Genomic DNA, 14,965 nt, shown 5'->3' with positions numbered 1-14,965 from the left:
TAAATTTCCCTTGTATAATTTTACCCCTCTTGCCCCTGGGATTGTATAATTTGTACTGAGTGCATCTGACAAATACAGCAGTTGAGTATGGCAATGAGTAATAAAGAAAGAAAGGAAGATATAGCACGAACCATTATTTTTAACTTAGACAGAAGCAACGACTCAGGGCTCATCCATACTTGCACTTTTCCCATGTCTCGAAAGCATGGTATGGGTCCAAGAGATTTTTCCCTTTGCCTTGCTCCTTTCCCAGGGAAAACCCACTCTTTAGCTTTGAATTGGAACGAACAGCAATCCACTGAGGACCCAATTGCTGCTTGCTCTGATTGAATGCTAAAGGGTGGTTTTCCATTGGGGGAATGCAGTGGGACGAGAGGAAATGTGGATAAGCCCTCATTTGCTTTCAGTTCCTGTAGAAGCATGCAAATGAACCTTCAAAAGATGTCACATGTTAATATTTCTATATACTCTGTTCACTTTTTTCACTAGCTGCATCAAATCCACCTTTTCCTTTCATCTGATTATTAACATTCACAACCAAGGCAGAAGCCTGACTAATCACTGCTTTGTTATAATCCTTTAATAGCCTTACCCATCTCACATTATGCACAGGCTTCAGGTTTGCTTTTCCAGATAACTTGGTGGATTTCAACTAAAAAACAACACAGAGATGGAGCCTTGATGCACAACTGCATCAGGTTCCATGCTCTATCATGTTATTGAAGCAGGGGAAATAGGGGATGAGAGCCCATGTCACACCAGTGATGCAACAAAACTTCTCCATTTTCTTTTTCTCTCCTCCCCTTTGGTCCACATCTGCTTCACAATGGAATCCAATTTTCTAGAGCAGGTTGGTGGAGATCTGCAACCTGCAGCGTAAAACAGAGGAAGCAGTTACACAAGTGGCTATGAAAATTGTCAAAATTGTCATGAGTCATTGTTGTTCTTGTTTAGTAGTGTCCAACTTTGTGACCCCATGGAGCAGAGCACACCAGGCACTCCTGTCTTCCACTGCCTCCCACAGTTTGCTCAAACTCATGCTGGTAGCTTCAAGAACACTGTCCAACCATCTCATCCTCTGTAATCCCCTTCTCCTTGTGCCCTCCATCTTTCCCAACATCAGGGTCTTTTCCAGTGAGTCTTCTCTTCTCATGAGGTGGCCAAAGTCTTGGAGCCTCAGCTTCAGGATCTGTCCTTCCAGTGAGCACTCAGGGCTGATTTCCTTCAGAATGGAGAGGTTTGATCTTCTTGCAGTCCATGGGACTCTCAAGAGTCTCCTCCAGCACCATAATTCAAAAGCATCAATTCTTTGGTGATCAGCCTTCTTTATGGTCCAGCTCTCACTTCCATACATCACTACTGGGGAAACCATAGCTTTAACTATGCAGATGAGTCATAGTGACATGTATTCCAGGTGTTATTATCAGATGGTTCATTTAAACACAAATTCAGAGTGGTGGTGGTAATGAACTAGGGATATTCACATTGTTTTGGGGTTCAGCAAGTAAATCTGCAAGGTTAAACAATCAATTTTCACCAGAAGGGTAATAAGACATTTATTATGCTATTCGTGATAGGGAAGAGCGGAAGAAATGTTCCATTGGTTTTTGCCAAATTTGTACATGGCTTTAGAGTGGCTTGACATTGAAATTAACGTAGTACAGCTTGTTAAAATTTCATAGCAGTTCTATAGTGTCACAAAGCAGAGCTAGCTCAGGTTTTCAGATAGATAACTTATGTTGGCTTGCCTTTTCCCCTCAGGAGGACAGTTTACAGCTCTGGTCTATGAACATGCAAATTGGATTACATTCTGGAGACTTGGCTTATCTTTCCTCCGGGATCCTTTTGTTTGTGTGAAAACTCCACAGTAATCTGAGAATGCAGAACTCAGAAATGCACGCTCTGTTAGCCAAAACGTATTCACCCCCAATTTCCAAAGCAAATTCCAGTCCACCTCCTTTGCCAATAGTTTGTTCAAGCAAACCTGTTCAAAGCGCTAACACCTCTAGTTTGTCTGGAAGGGGGAAAGAGTGGGATGTTAGAGTATGTGTAGAAACTAGCCTACTGCACAAAGGGAAAATTTACATTTTTGGTCCATCAACTTTTTCCTTTGGCTGTGTACCACCCCCCCACCCCCTGGCCAGCATATGAACCTTGGAAATTTGCCCAGAAAGGAATGTAGTCTTTTGGCTGAAAAAAGCTCCCAAGACCCTGACATAATATAATACTTAAATCCCTTGATCTCGGTTGTTCACCTGACAGAAAGACCATAGCTGAGAGCCTTGCATGCAAAAATTCCCACATTCAATCCCTGCAAACTCCACTGGTGCACGCTTTGATCACATGGATGCATGCTGCAAAGTGCTTTCCATGTGCACACCTAGCACACCTTTCCGCTGCTGTGTTTAGATAGTGCCATAGTTCAGGGATAGGATGATTGCATTGCATGCAGGAGGTCTCTTGTTCACACCCTGACATCTCCAGATAGAAGTGTGAATGTCCCCTGTTGAAACCCTGGACAGTCATTGCCAGTCAGTCTTACCAGAACTGAACAAGATGAAAAATGGTCTGAGGTAGCTTTGTTTCTTCCTAATAAACTGAAGAGGGACTGTTACTTGCACACTTCATCATCTGAGGCCGTGTGAAAGGAAGAGGGAAATTTTTCATGATACCTGCTAAATATTCAGCATATTTGCATGTCTAATAAGTAGGCATCAGTGATGAACCATAGCATATTATTGATTTCAAAGAAGATACAAAGTCACAGTATGATATCTATTTTTTTTAGATGTTTAAATATCCCCTAACTCTTTATAGTTTTCTCCCAAGTCAGAAGAAAATGGCAGAGAACATAGATAACAGATGCACTCCAGAACCATTGAATTGTGGCATTTTTATATGGGTATGAATGCAGGATTTTGAAAAAATGAGATTTTTCGTAAATTACGTAGACCTTTTATCTGGATTTCCTATTCCACCACCAACATCCCACTCAGGATAAATTGTAAAGCTAAACACACACACACAATATCTTGGAGAGCATTCTTGCCATTATTCATCTTCTGGTTCTGTTTTTTTGAAGACCTGCTGGGCTGGCAGGTTGAATAGTATGTGAGCGAGATGATATGTTGCAAGCAGAGAGACTGCCAGGGTAGCAGAGGAGTTGTCTAACAGTGAGCTGCAATATGTACTGACAGTTGTTAGGAAGGCAAAGGGAGGCATAAGTTCCAGATTCTTGGTGGGGGGTTGTTGCTGAAAGCTTGAATGCTTCTCGCAAACAAAAGCAGAACTCACCAAAGTGTTGCCATACAATTTAATAGGGCATTCTTCTCCCCGTGTGCCTCGACTTCTTCATTCATTGCAAAGTTCACCTTCCTTCCTTCTCCTTTTAAGATTGATTATCTTCATGCTTCATATCCTCTAGTAATTACCCTTTTCTGTATATTTTGTGCATTTATCGCTCTGTTTAGCTGGCAGCATCTCTCGCCTTAATGTACAGTAGTGTTGAATTAAGGCTCCCTCATTTTTACTGTAACCAGTGCTGCGGACAGAGTTGGCTCTGCAATGTCGCTTCTTGCCACCAGGCAAGTTATTAAAGTGACAGTGATTAACACGGCACACCTTCATAGCTGAAACTGACTCCCACAGGAGGCAGGGAATGGCCATCAACTTGGATGGCTTTAAAAGAAGATTAGCCCAAATCATTGGCTACTGTCACAATTGGAGGAAGCAGTGCTTCTGAAAACCAGTTTCTGGAAACCACAGGAGAGTGTTCTCGCACTTCAATCCTGTTTGCTGGTTTCCTACAGACCACTGTGAGAACAGAATGCTTCACTGAATGAGCCTGATCCTGCAGACTCTTCTTATAGTTCATTGAGAGCCAAAAAAAACCCTGCTACACGATCTTACTCTTGACATTTGCAGTTCTCCCAGTAAGTACAGTCAAACCTTGGTTCTCAAACGGCTCCATTTTTTAATGTTTCGATTCCTGAATGCCGAAAACCTGGAAGTAAATGCTCCGGTTTTCGAATGTTTTTCGGAACCCGAACGTCCAACGCGGCTTCCGCTTGGGTGCAAGAAGCTCTTGCAACCAATTGGAAGCCGTGCCTCAGTTGTCGAACATTTCGGAAGTCAAACGGTCTTCCCAAATGGATTATGTTCAACAACCGAGGTGTGACTGTACAGTGGTACCCCGGTTTACAAACTTAATCCATTCTAGAAGTTTGTTCTTAAACCAAAACCATTCTTAAACCGAGGCGTGCTTTCCCTAATGAGGCCTCCCACCGCCAGTGCCCTTCCACTGTTCAGATTCTGTTCTTAGACCGAGGTAAAGTTTGCAACCTGGGACACTACTCCTGGTTTTGCAGAGCTCATAAACTGAATAGTTTGTAAACAGGGCTGTTCTTAAACCGAAGTACCACTGTACACAAAGAGGTTGAGCATATGCTCAATTAGTATATTAGTATATACTTACTAATATTTTATTATCAAAATGAGACCTTTATGAGATAAGACACTTGCAGTTTCCTCACTAGTAGACTGTGGATCATCTATTGATTTTTACATCACATAATAAATTACCTAGATTTTGGGGGATGAGGGCATTTGCTTCTTCATATGCTGTCATAAAGCAAATTGTGTAAGTAGCCTCCTTAAGATAAATGGTTCTAATACCATGCCTGACTGATTTAGGGACTACCAGTTCTCTTTTTCCAGTAATATAAGCAGAAAGTTTTGAAAGTAATTTAGTTCATGATAATGAAACATTAAAATGAAAAAAAAAATGTTAGCATTTTAAAGAAGTATGGCCAATTTTATTTTAAAAAACGTCACATTTTGCAACTTTTCATTTAGGTATCTTTTTTCCTTTAGAGTTGAAGGAAAACAGGTGGAACAGTAAATTGCAAATTTCTCTAACTTGTCTTTTAGATGGAATTCCATTCAGCTGGTGGGTTGGAAAAATCAATGAGACACAGACGTACTGGGGAGGCTCCAGGCCAGATGTTCAGAAATGTGCTTGTGGAATACAAGGAAGCTGCATTGATTCACATCATGACTGCAACTGTGATGCTGACAGAAATGAATGGTGATTTTGTTTTCATTCTTTGCTTTGTTCTCAACAAGTTAAAATGTTGAATGTCAAAACATGTGGCACCCACTCATCCTACCAGAATTAATTCATGAGACATCCGTTGAGGCCATCTTTATTCATCTTATTCTGCAACAAGCATCAAACAACAACACAACCGAAGTATAGAGGAGACAGTTGGGTACAAGGCTTCCCTTTTCTCCTGCTGGGCATTGCCAGCCTGGCTAAATACAATGGATCGATCAGATGTTGCTCTTTGCCTTCCTCATCTGCTCATCCAAAGGACAAGCTGAGAAGGCAGCTGGCTGCTACACAAACACACACACACACACACACACACACACACACACACCATGCTGGGCAGCATTTGATAGGCTAAAGTTTCCAGGATTCAAAGGCTTCTGCTAGCTGACAATGGTAAGTAGGTGGACTAACATTAGGTTACTGGATGTCTCCGTTTCCCAGGGACAGTCCCCAGATTTTCAAATCAGTCCCCATACAAAATCCATTGAAGTTGAAAAGTGTCCCCGGATTCATTGAAAAAAATCTGGTAACCTTAGACTAACAATCCTTCCACCCTCCAAGGGTGTTACTTGTAGTAATACGGTGTGGTACGCTGGTTTGACATCAACCAGAGGGTGGTGAATACAGCACAAGATATTATGGGCTGTCCCGTGAATCCGCTGGATGAAATAGCGGAAGAACTTTGCCTCAGGAGAGTGAGGGAAATTCTCAGGGATGATTCACACCCTGGCCGGCACTTTCTTGATCTCCTGCCCTCAGGCAGAAGACATAGAAGCATGATTAGTCGCACCAACAGGGTAAAGAACAGCTTCTATCCATGGGTTGTTAGGCTGCTGAATGAAAAGATAACAACAGGGCAACTGACTTTCGGGTTTGGTCGATGTGCGTCCGTAAACAAGGGGAATTAAGACAAGAGAGCTAAGTGGGGGGTGCTCGTGTAATCTCACTGTATATAAATTGTACAAGTGACAATAAAATATTTCAATTTATTTCAATTAGGGTGCTTACCAAGGTTTCCAAACTTACTTCTCTTCCTGCCCACACTTCCTGACTATGAAAGAACAGGCAGCCAATTAAGTAAATCAGATACATACAACATCACCATGCACTTTAACATATGAGTAGGGAGCGCCACGTGGGGTAAAAATCCTGACTCAGCCTTCAAATGGCTAATCCTGCAATGTTGCATAGGCTTGTTGATGGGCAGAAAGGGAAGGCGGTGGTGCCGTTCTCTAAAGGTCTGTGCCAACCTGACTGACCAGAAGTCCTCCAAGTATTGGAATCCTGCTGTGCTCCCCGCAAACACATGTCCACATTCCTGGCAACTCCTTCCCCTTCCTATCGGTGAGAAATGGCATTGTGATAGCTGCTTTTGTCTACCCAAGGATGATATAAATTTCTTTTTTTCATGCTGTTTTGAAGTGCCTTCAGAATCATAGGGTAGAATTTTCGCAGCAACATCTTAAAAATTAGGATCCCAAATCCTTACTTAGATGGAAACAGCTATTTTTAAAGTATCAAAGTTCACCTGCTATTAGAGCAATTCTTTCTTCCTTCCATGAACTCAGAAGCCCAACCTCAGGCACACAGCTTGAAAATGTGTCCTAGATTTTTATCTCTTTTTGGGGGTTTTTGTTAAAGGTCATTTTTTGTTGTCATGCTGTAATTTTGTCCTAAAGTGTTCCCTGTGACAAGGAGAAATCTCGGACAGAAATATATATGAGAAAAGGTTTAGTTAGGCACACAGATAAACTTGGGAACTATAGTAATAGCTCTCATAAAGGAATAAGCATTTTCAGACAGTAAGGTCATGTCAATGGGCCACAGTAACTGGAGTGTGAAACGACTCTCTGAGATTCACTTCTGATTTGAACATCTCATGTGGATGGGAAAGCATGGAGTTCAGGCTAGTCATTTTGTCTGGTGACCAAGGGACCAGCTACATACCGTCAATGAAATTATAAGATCCCTGGCTCCGCAGGCATGATGCTCTTTGGTACAATCCTTGACAGGACCACCGTTGTGAGCTAACCTTCTCAAAATCTTCCCAAAGTATTTTATGCAAGGAAAGCTGTCCCTTCCCCCTTTGTGGCACTGCTACTGAGGCCTTGCAGGCCCCAGCGGTTCCGGTTCCTGCTGCCACTTCAAAATGTTTTCCCCATTTTCCGTTCTGGGTCTTTGGGAGTATAATATGACTAAAGGGCAAAATGAACACTGGTTTTTTGTCTGCCAGGCATCAGAGTCCAGTAGCTTGGAGATTATTGGCTAGAGGTCAGAGCTAGCTTAGAACCTAAGTCAAATGGCCACCAACCACACAACACTCACCATTTAAACTGGTCACCCCCATCCCGCCTTGAGTCAAGCACAAAAGACTCAATGGATTGTGGGGGACTGATCCTCTCCTGCTAATGAAAAACTTATAGATAAGAGGGATTGGAAATGCCGAGGCTCAAAGGAAATGCTGAATGGCAAGCATAAAAAATGGATAGCAAAAGAAGTAGAAAATGTAAGCCTTTTCTTGCAAGTTTCTCAGTTTCTCTTCAATCATATATTTTACACACACACACACACATACACACTTGTCTGTTGTAAAAATTTGAACACTTGACAAATGTAAGAGTCTCCCACCCTTATAGAAACTGAAATTAACATAAACACTATATATTCTCAATTGGAAAAGATGGGAGAAGAATAACTTGTGGCATTCAGGTATCAATAATGATTATGGTCTTTTTCGTTATTTTCATTATTTGTTCCAGACAAACGATTGTTTCCATACTAAAAGGTCAGTCCTTGGTATCTCTGTTAGGTTGGGAAAGGGTCCTTTCAGAAACTCTGGAGAGCTGTTGCCAGTCAGTGTCCACAATACTAAGCTAGATAGGTGAATGGTCTGACTCAATGCACGTCAGTTTCACATCAGAGCTGAGTTATGCGTGGAACTTGATTACTCCAAAGGACATCTTCCTTGCAAGGAATACATGCACGGGTCTGAGCACAGACACAACTTTTCACCTTTGTTACATTGTCATGAAAGAGATCTCAGTTCTCATTGCTTTCATCAAACTCTCCATGAATCTGGGGGGCAATATATGTAGATTTCCTTTGACAAGGCTATTGGCCAAAACTGGACTTTAGAAATGTCATCCTTATATAAAACTGCATGTAGTTCTAACTCCTCCCTGCCCCTCTCTCTGTTGCCATTTTGGTAAACATTTCTATGCCTTCACTGTATTATCCATCTACATTTGCTAAAAATGCAGCCATTTGCTAGACACAACTAACACAAAGACAATGACATCCATTCACATAACTGCTTAATGCATTATCTGAAAGTTTGTTTGTTTATATGTTCCAGGACCAATGACACTGGGCTCCTGTCCTATAAAGACCATCTACCAGTAACAGAACTTTTCATCACAGATACAAACCGGCCAAATTCTGAAGCAGCTTACAAACTTGGGCCTTTGCTTTGCCAGGGTGATAGTAAGTAATTCTGTTTTTTGAACTTACGTCAACTAACATCTGCTACCTGCAATCGTACACTTCATATGGGACTTATGGGACTTAATTTGAGCTGCTGTTTCTTAGGCCTCGACATTTAACCATTATTTTTCTTTCATTTTTTACACTAAATTTACTTTTTGCGTTTCCTGTGTCAGCAATCTGAATGTAATAATCTACCTGCATTGGCTAAACATTTTGCTACAAAATTCGATGTTTCAAATAGAGCTGGACTGAATTGACAAGGAGCATTTCCCAGCTATTTTACCCACCTTAAAATAGAGTGCTTTGTTTCAGCTATGCATTGGGGAGTGGGCTGAAGCAAAATACTTTTTGTGAGCGGGGTGGAGAGAATTAGTGGCATTTAAATGTGGAGATAGTTTCACCCCCTATAGTTCCAATGGTTGAATCATCAGCTACTCCTTCTGAACTGTGAGCCAAGTTGTTGTCATCTCTCTCTGAGAGAGTGGCTGGCGAAAAATATATATCTCAGCCCAGTGCATGCACTCAAGCTTTGAGGATAAAATGTAAGTGACCCTGAAATGGCAATTATCCTCAAGGGCAAGAACTTGATAAGGGAAAGGGGGAGGGACCACAAGCAAGGGAGGTCTCCCTTTTACCCCTAATAATATAACAAGCATAGCTAGGTGGCATTGGTACAGTATTTCTCCAGAAAGATTAGATAAGCAATTCATGCAAGAAAGGTCTATCACTGGTTAGGAGAGCACTATTGCAGTTATTAATTTTGTGCAGCATGAAGCAGCTGAATGCATAACAGCCGACTCCTTTTGGAATAAAAATTGTCCAGACCCATAATGATTATTCAAAGCTTTCCTAAAAAGAACTTCTTCAAAACAGGCACAAAAACCATCAATGATACATCCAGAAAGTTGAAAAAAGCATATGCCTATTCAAGCAGAGGTTCTTCTTAAATATATAACTTAATTATGATTGGAGCTGAAATCAGTGCTCTGTGTCTCCCATAGCTTGCCTCAGCCTGCATGCCAGCTAAATGGAACCACTATGCTCAATGGCAGTACATCTGTAAATTACAGATATGTGGGAGCAAAGGGATAGTTTAGGATGAGAGGAGAAAATGACCTTGTGCAGAAGATGGTTGCAGCCTAGGGGTTTTCTGCATAAATGGCACTGGGCGAGGACCAAGGCCGAATTTAGGTTGGATGAGGCCCTAAGCTACTGGAGGTAATGGGGCCCTTTAAATGTCCAGCTGTCCTTTGTCAACAACAAATCGTCACTGTTTTTTTGTTGTTGAATATATGCTACAGCGGTACCTCAGGTTAAGTACTTAATTTGTTCCAGAGGTCCGTTCTTAACCTGAAACTGTTCTTAACCTGAAGCACCACTTTAGCTAATGGGGCCTCCTGCTGCTGCCGTGCCGCCGGAGCACAGTTTCTGTTCTCATCCTGAAGCAAAGTTCTTAACCTAAAGCACTATTTCTGTGTTAGCGGAGTCTGTAACCTGAAGCATATGTAACCTGAAGCGTATGTAACCTGAGGTACCACTATATATGGTAATTCATATAGGTATCTAAAGCCATTTGCACATAATGCAATATGTATTTTATCAAAGATTTTTTTCCCTTTAATTTTTTTTGGGGGGGCAAGAGAGTGGGACCCTAAGCTATAGGTTGTTTAGCTTATACGTAAATCTGGCACTGGTGAGGACTCTAGGAGGCATTGGTGATTCTGCACTGGAGGAGCAAATCTAGCAGGGTATTCTAAGCTCAAAGCCTTTCAGAAGATTTTGAGAAAAGCATATTGCCTTTCCCAGACTTAATTTTGCAACATTCCTCCACACACAGAGTACTAGTGCACAGTAAATGTCAGTCACCCCTCTCCAATAAAATCTTCCTGTTGAATCATTCACCACCGTTTTCTTTTCTGTTCTTTCTTTCTTTTTTTAAAAATACTAGCTTTCTAGCAATCTTTCTGTGTAATCTATCTCTGTCTCTATAAACGGAAGGCATGGGAGCATCGAGGAGGCTCATAAAAATGTTTACTCTCAACCAAATGAGATGATGGATGGAGAGAACTGACTGCTACTTACTACATGTTATAGTAAAGCGTGTTCTCCTTCATGGAGAGCACGTGTTGCGGTGGGGGCTGCCAGGACACTCCAAAGTTGGGGGGCGGGCTAATTGATCGTTGGCCACTAATACGATTGGGGCTTCCCTTGTTGTTGGGAAGAAGTTAATGTTGCCAATTTTTGATTGACAGCCAGAAATAGTAAAACTCCTTGCACGAGGCTAGAGCTTCCTCTTTTCGCCCATGCATCGGATTGCCCGTCCCTCCCTCCCTAGAATAGGGTTGTTCGCTTTGACCTTGCTATGCCTGTCATGGGGTCGTCTGCTTTGGAGTGGGGGCCTGGTAGGAATTTTGTCCATCTGGCTGATTGGCTGGGGCCATTTGGTTTTTGCCTACTGCGTAGCACATCGTCACAACTTGCAAGGTTCGCGGTTAGGCATTGGTTTATGGTTTGGTTGGTTGAGGGGCATGGATTGGCTGTGCCTGCCCCTCTAATGCTGCTGCTGCAAGGGATTTCGTTAAAGGAATTGGGGGCTAACTATTGCTTGTCCACTCTGTCAAGGGGGCTCGGGCCATAGCAATGAGCTCCTGGTTGCATTTGGGGTGAGGGCAGGTTCCCTGCTCCGCGTAACCCCCAAGTGTATTCCCCCATTCTGACTTTCGCATTGTGCGGAATGTCAGTCTGTCCCCCAAGGTGGGGGCAGATAGTCGCAACCAATGCCTACGCAACCACTCACAAATTTGTATTTTAATAAAGTTGTGGCCAAAATTATGCCAAAAATCTTAAACAAAAACTTCTGTGTGATGTGTGAGTTATTGGGGTGGACCTGGGGACCTCGACACACAACAGAAGATTTTCAATTGGCTCTCCTCCTGAGAGAACTCTCACACAGCTCTTCCTGTGTTGTAGATAGGCAACCGGAGGCCACCAGCTTCTTAAATTGTTGCTAACAGGCACCAAAAGTCTAAGAGAGGGGAGTCACTCAAAATGAATCAGTGGAACAAAGGAAGGAGGGTCCGTTTCATGAAAACTTCTCTCCTCAAAGCTCTGCATCAAATTCATGATTTTTATTTTTATTTTGGTGGAATCGCCGTTTTGGTGCAGCCTGGCCTTGTCTTGCTCTAGTGTCAAACTTTCAGAAATCATTTCTGAAAAGAGCTCTGCCTTGCAGTTGTCATTCATTTTAATTGCTTGTCCATACGCATTGTTCTGCTGTGTTGCTGCTCTGCTGTTCTGGCACTTTCGTTGCCCTCCAGAATTTCAGCGCAAGACATTTGCTCCTATCCAGCTCTAGCTCTGCGCAGCCGCGTGAGACCACTCACTGCTAAGATGTGGGGGATTATTTAGCTAAGCATCTAAGTGCATATCCCACTGAAAATAATGTACGAATGGACAATATTTGCAGTTTAGACGTTCATCCAGGCATCCTTCTAAAAGCAAGGGCTAGCTCTCCACATTACTTTCTGTGAAAGGTAGGCTATCGAATGTGCATCTCAACCCCTGTTATTATGCCCCAGTTAGTGAACTACACATAACTGATCAGGCAAAAGGAATCTTGGCCAATTTGCCTCAGTAAGGTGAATATGTTCCCCGTACTTTTCTCCCTGCCCCCCACTTCCCAAACATGTCACGCTGGTAACCAGTTTTGCACCATTTTATAAAGTGGTGCAAAGTAATTAAAAGCAGGGAAACGTTTTATTAGTTCATTAGTTGTAACTCCTTCTGGCTTTGGGGCAACATTTTTAATATATTTAATACATTCTGCTCAAAGCACTTTTAATCCTAAAAGACCCACCCTCCTTATATCTGGAGTATGCTGGTAACATTTCAACTACAACACGTGCAAAGATACCCTAACTTTTTTTTACACCACATATTATATTATATTATTATATATTATATTATTAATTATTATTATATTATATTATTAATTATTATTATATATTATTAATTATTATTATTATATATTATTAATTATTATTATATATTATTAATTATTATTATATATTATTAATTATTATATTTTTATTATTTATTATTATCATATCATATTATATTATATTATATTATTATTTATACACCCCTCCCTCTCTTTCTTTTTTCCTTTTTCCTTCTGTGATGGAACTCCTACTTGGGGACTTCCCTGGCTTTTTTTCTGGCCCACGTAGGGCCAGTCTAGATAGTTAGCCTTGAAGATAGTGAAGATAGTTAGCCTTTTTTCATCCCCAAAAAAGTTTTTGAGTTTCTGCTGAAATGAGGCTGCATTTTAATGTTGTATTTTAATCTTGTTTTTAAAGTTGTATTTCAATCAATTGTTTTATATCTGGTGTTAGCCGCCCTAAGCCTGGTCTTGGCTGGGGAGGGCGGGGTATAAATAATAACAATTATTATTATTATTATTATTATTATTATTATTATTATTATTATTATTATTATTATTCATCATCCATAAAATCCCATTTTTCAGTCGCTCCCTGTTTTCTTTTCTTTTCCAAAGTCTGGATGTGAACTCTATTGCAATAACTGCCCTGCTTTATCTCTCTTAGTTTTGTGTCATCTAACTGCACAGTAAGTCTCAAGCTGCAGTTGTGCACAGTTTGGAAAAAGCAGTGGACGAAGTCACTCGGGTGCCTAGGGCGGCATGCCCAGGGGAGGAGTAAACCACCCATAGGGGCAGGATAAGGGTGAGGTGAGCCGTCCATAGGGGCAGGGCACACCACGGGGCCTCCGGAGTCTGTCTGCCTGCTCCCACTCAGACACCCTACAGCTGGGGGCGGGGGCAGAGGCAGTGGTTGGAGCGTGGAGCCTCTGTCCCTGCTTGGAAATAAGCTCTGTAAAATATTTGGTACTTTCTGAGTAAGCATGCCTAAGATTGTGCTTTCCTGCAGCTATTATTCATTCTTCTTTCATGAGTAGGCTTGAACTATACAAACAACTGAGCTGTTTTCATTCAGGAATGGGGATCATTCCCGCCCCCCAGTGAAGTGTCATAGGCCCACAAAGGAAGTAGGGAGTGGTTGGAATCAGATGCTTTGCTGGGTGGGGCCATAGTGGTCTGTAGCATTTTATTTTATTTTATTTTATTGCAATTTAGGATTGCATAGTCCTTTCTCTCTGCCAGCTCAGCCTGCACTCCTCTTTGAGCTGCTCCCCTCTCTTTCAGTAATCCCCTGAAGGAGCAACAGTTTTCAATAATACTTCAACAGCATCAAACAAATGTTATTAAAATATGGAGTGCATTTTAAAATGCTAAAATAAGACCAATGACAAATTAATAAGCAGACTCCTCTACAGAAACATACAATACAGGGAATGGTATACAGCTTAGTTTTCTTTTAAGTTCAGAATATTAGTGAGCTGTTTTCTAATATGCACTTGCAGATTATGGGAAATGCCATAACATTTGTTTCCAGTCTTCCTTTTAGGGCTGCTGAACAATGCAAATAAGAGCAAGCAGGGAAGAAAGGGGAAAGAAATAAAAATGGATATTGCTGGGCCCAGGTACATAGTTTGACTGCCCACCAGAGATCCTTGTTTCTGTCTGCTGCTACCACTCTCAAATACCAAATTATATTATTCCACTAAAAAGTTTATCTCCTCGTATGACACACATTCTGTCTTCTTTTTAACATACATAAATCCTTATTCTCATAGTTGTTCACCTAGACACTATTTGGAAGGCAGCGTGAAAGAACGTCTACTTCAATTTCTGACCCAAATACCAAAGGCTCCATTAAATGGATTGGAATGGAAAACTGCGGTAATCTCTCGGGTCCAATAACCACCCTGCCGTGTGCTTACATAATAAAAGACCTGTTTAAGGAAAACAGGAAAGCTAAATAGCACTATAAATTATTGTGTCCTAAAACGGGCTTATGTTGTGCTTTTTTATTATTAAAAACAGAAGCTTTAGCTTTGATATTCAAAGTCCATTTATCATCTTTAATTTTATTTTAATTCAAGAGGCTGATCCATGGGCACCTTTGGGAATTTTGAGGAAGTGTTGAGCGTGAGATTGCCCAGTGGAACTAAGTACATGGCAGAGGTGGAGTCTGAGCCCTAAAACATAGACCCACTCCTTTGAATCCCTGGTTTTCTGTTCCGAAAGAACACACTTTCACAGAAGTCCAAATCCTCAATTCACAGAAGCCTTTCTCTCTCTGCCAGCCCACTGCATCTCCAACTCTCTTTCTCAACCTGCATCCCACAGTCAACTCATCGCATTTCTCCCTGCACTTTCATCTGATGGATGCCCCATTCCCCCTTGCCCTTATGGGAGCATTTTAGAGCATATAACTTCCTCTC

The 14,965-nt window shown here is 41.6% G+C and overlaps 1 protein-coding gene across 4 annotated transcripts in view; it reads left to right on the top strand.

The window, feature by feature from the left end:
* Positions 1–14,965, top strand: part of CNTNAP4 (contactin associated protein family member 4) — a 274,373-nt gene that overhangs the window by 204,304 nt on the left and 55,104 nt on the right. For all 4 annotated transcript variants that reach the window (XM_081213562.1, XM_081213561.1, XM_081213563.1 and 1 more), the window contains 2 exons: positions 4,930–5,086; positions 8,469–8,596. In XM_081213562.1, coding sequence (XP_081069688.1) covers positions 4,930–5,086; positions 8,469–8,596 — 285 coding nt within the window. The remainder of the gene's footprint in view (positions 1–4,929; positions 5,087–8,468; positions 8,597–14,965) is intronic.

This window comes from Podarcis bocagei, assembly GCF_964188305.1.
Source record: "Podarcis bocagei genome assembly, chromosome: 11".
Classification (NCBI taxonomy): Eukaryota; Metazoa; Chordata; class Lepidosauria; order Squamata; family Lacertidae; genus Podarcis; species Podarcis bocagei.
Note: the sequence above shows the minus strand (reverse complement) of the source record. Positions and strands in the feature narration are given on the sequence as shown.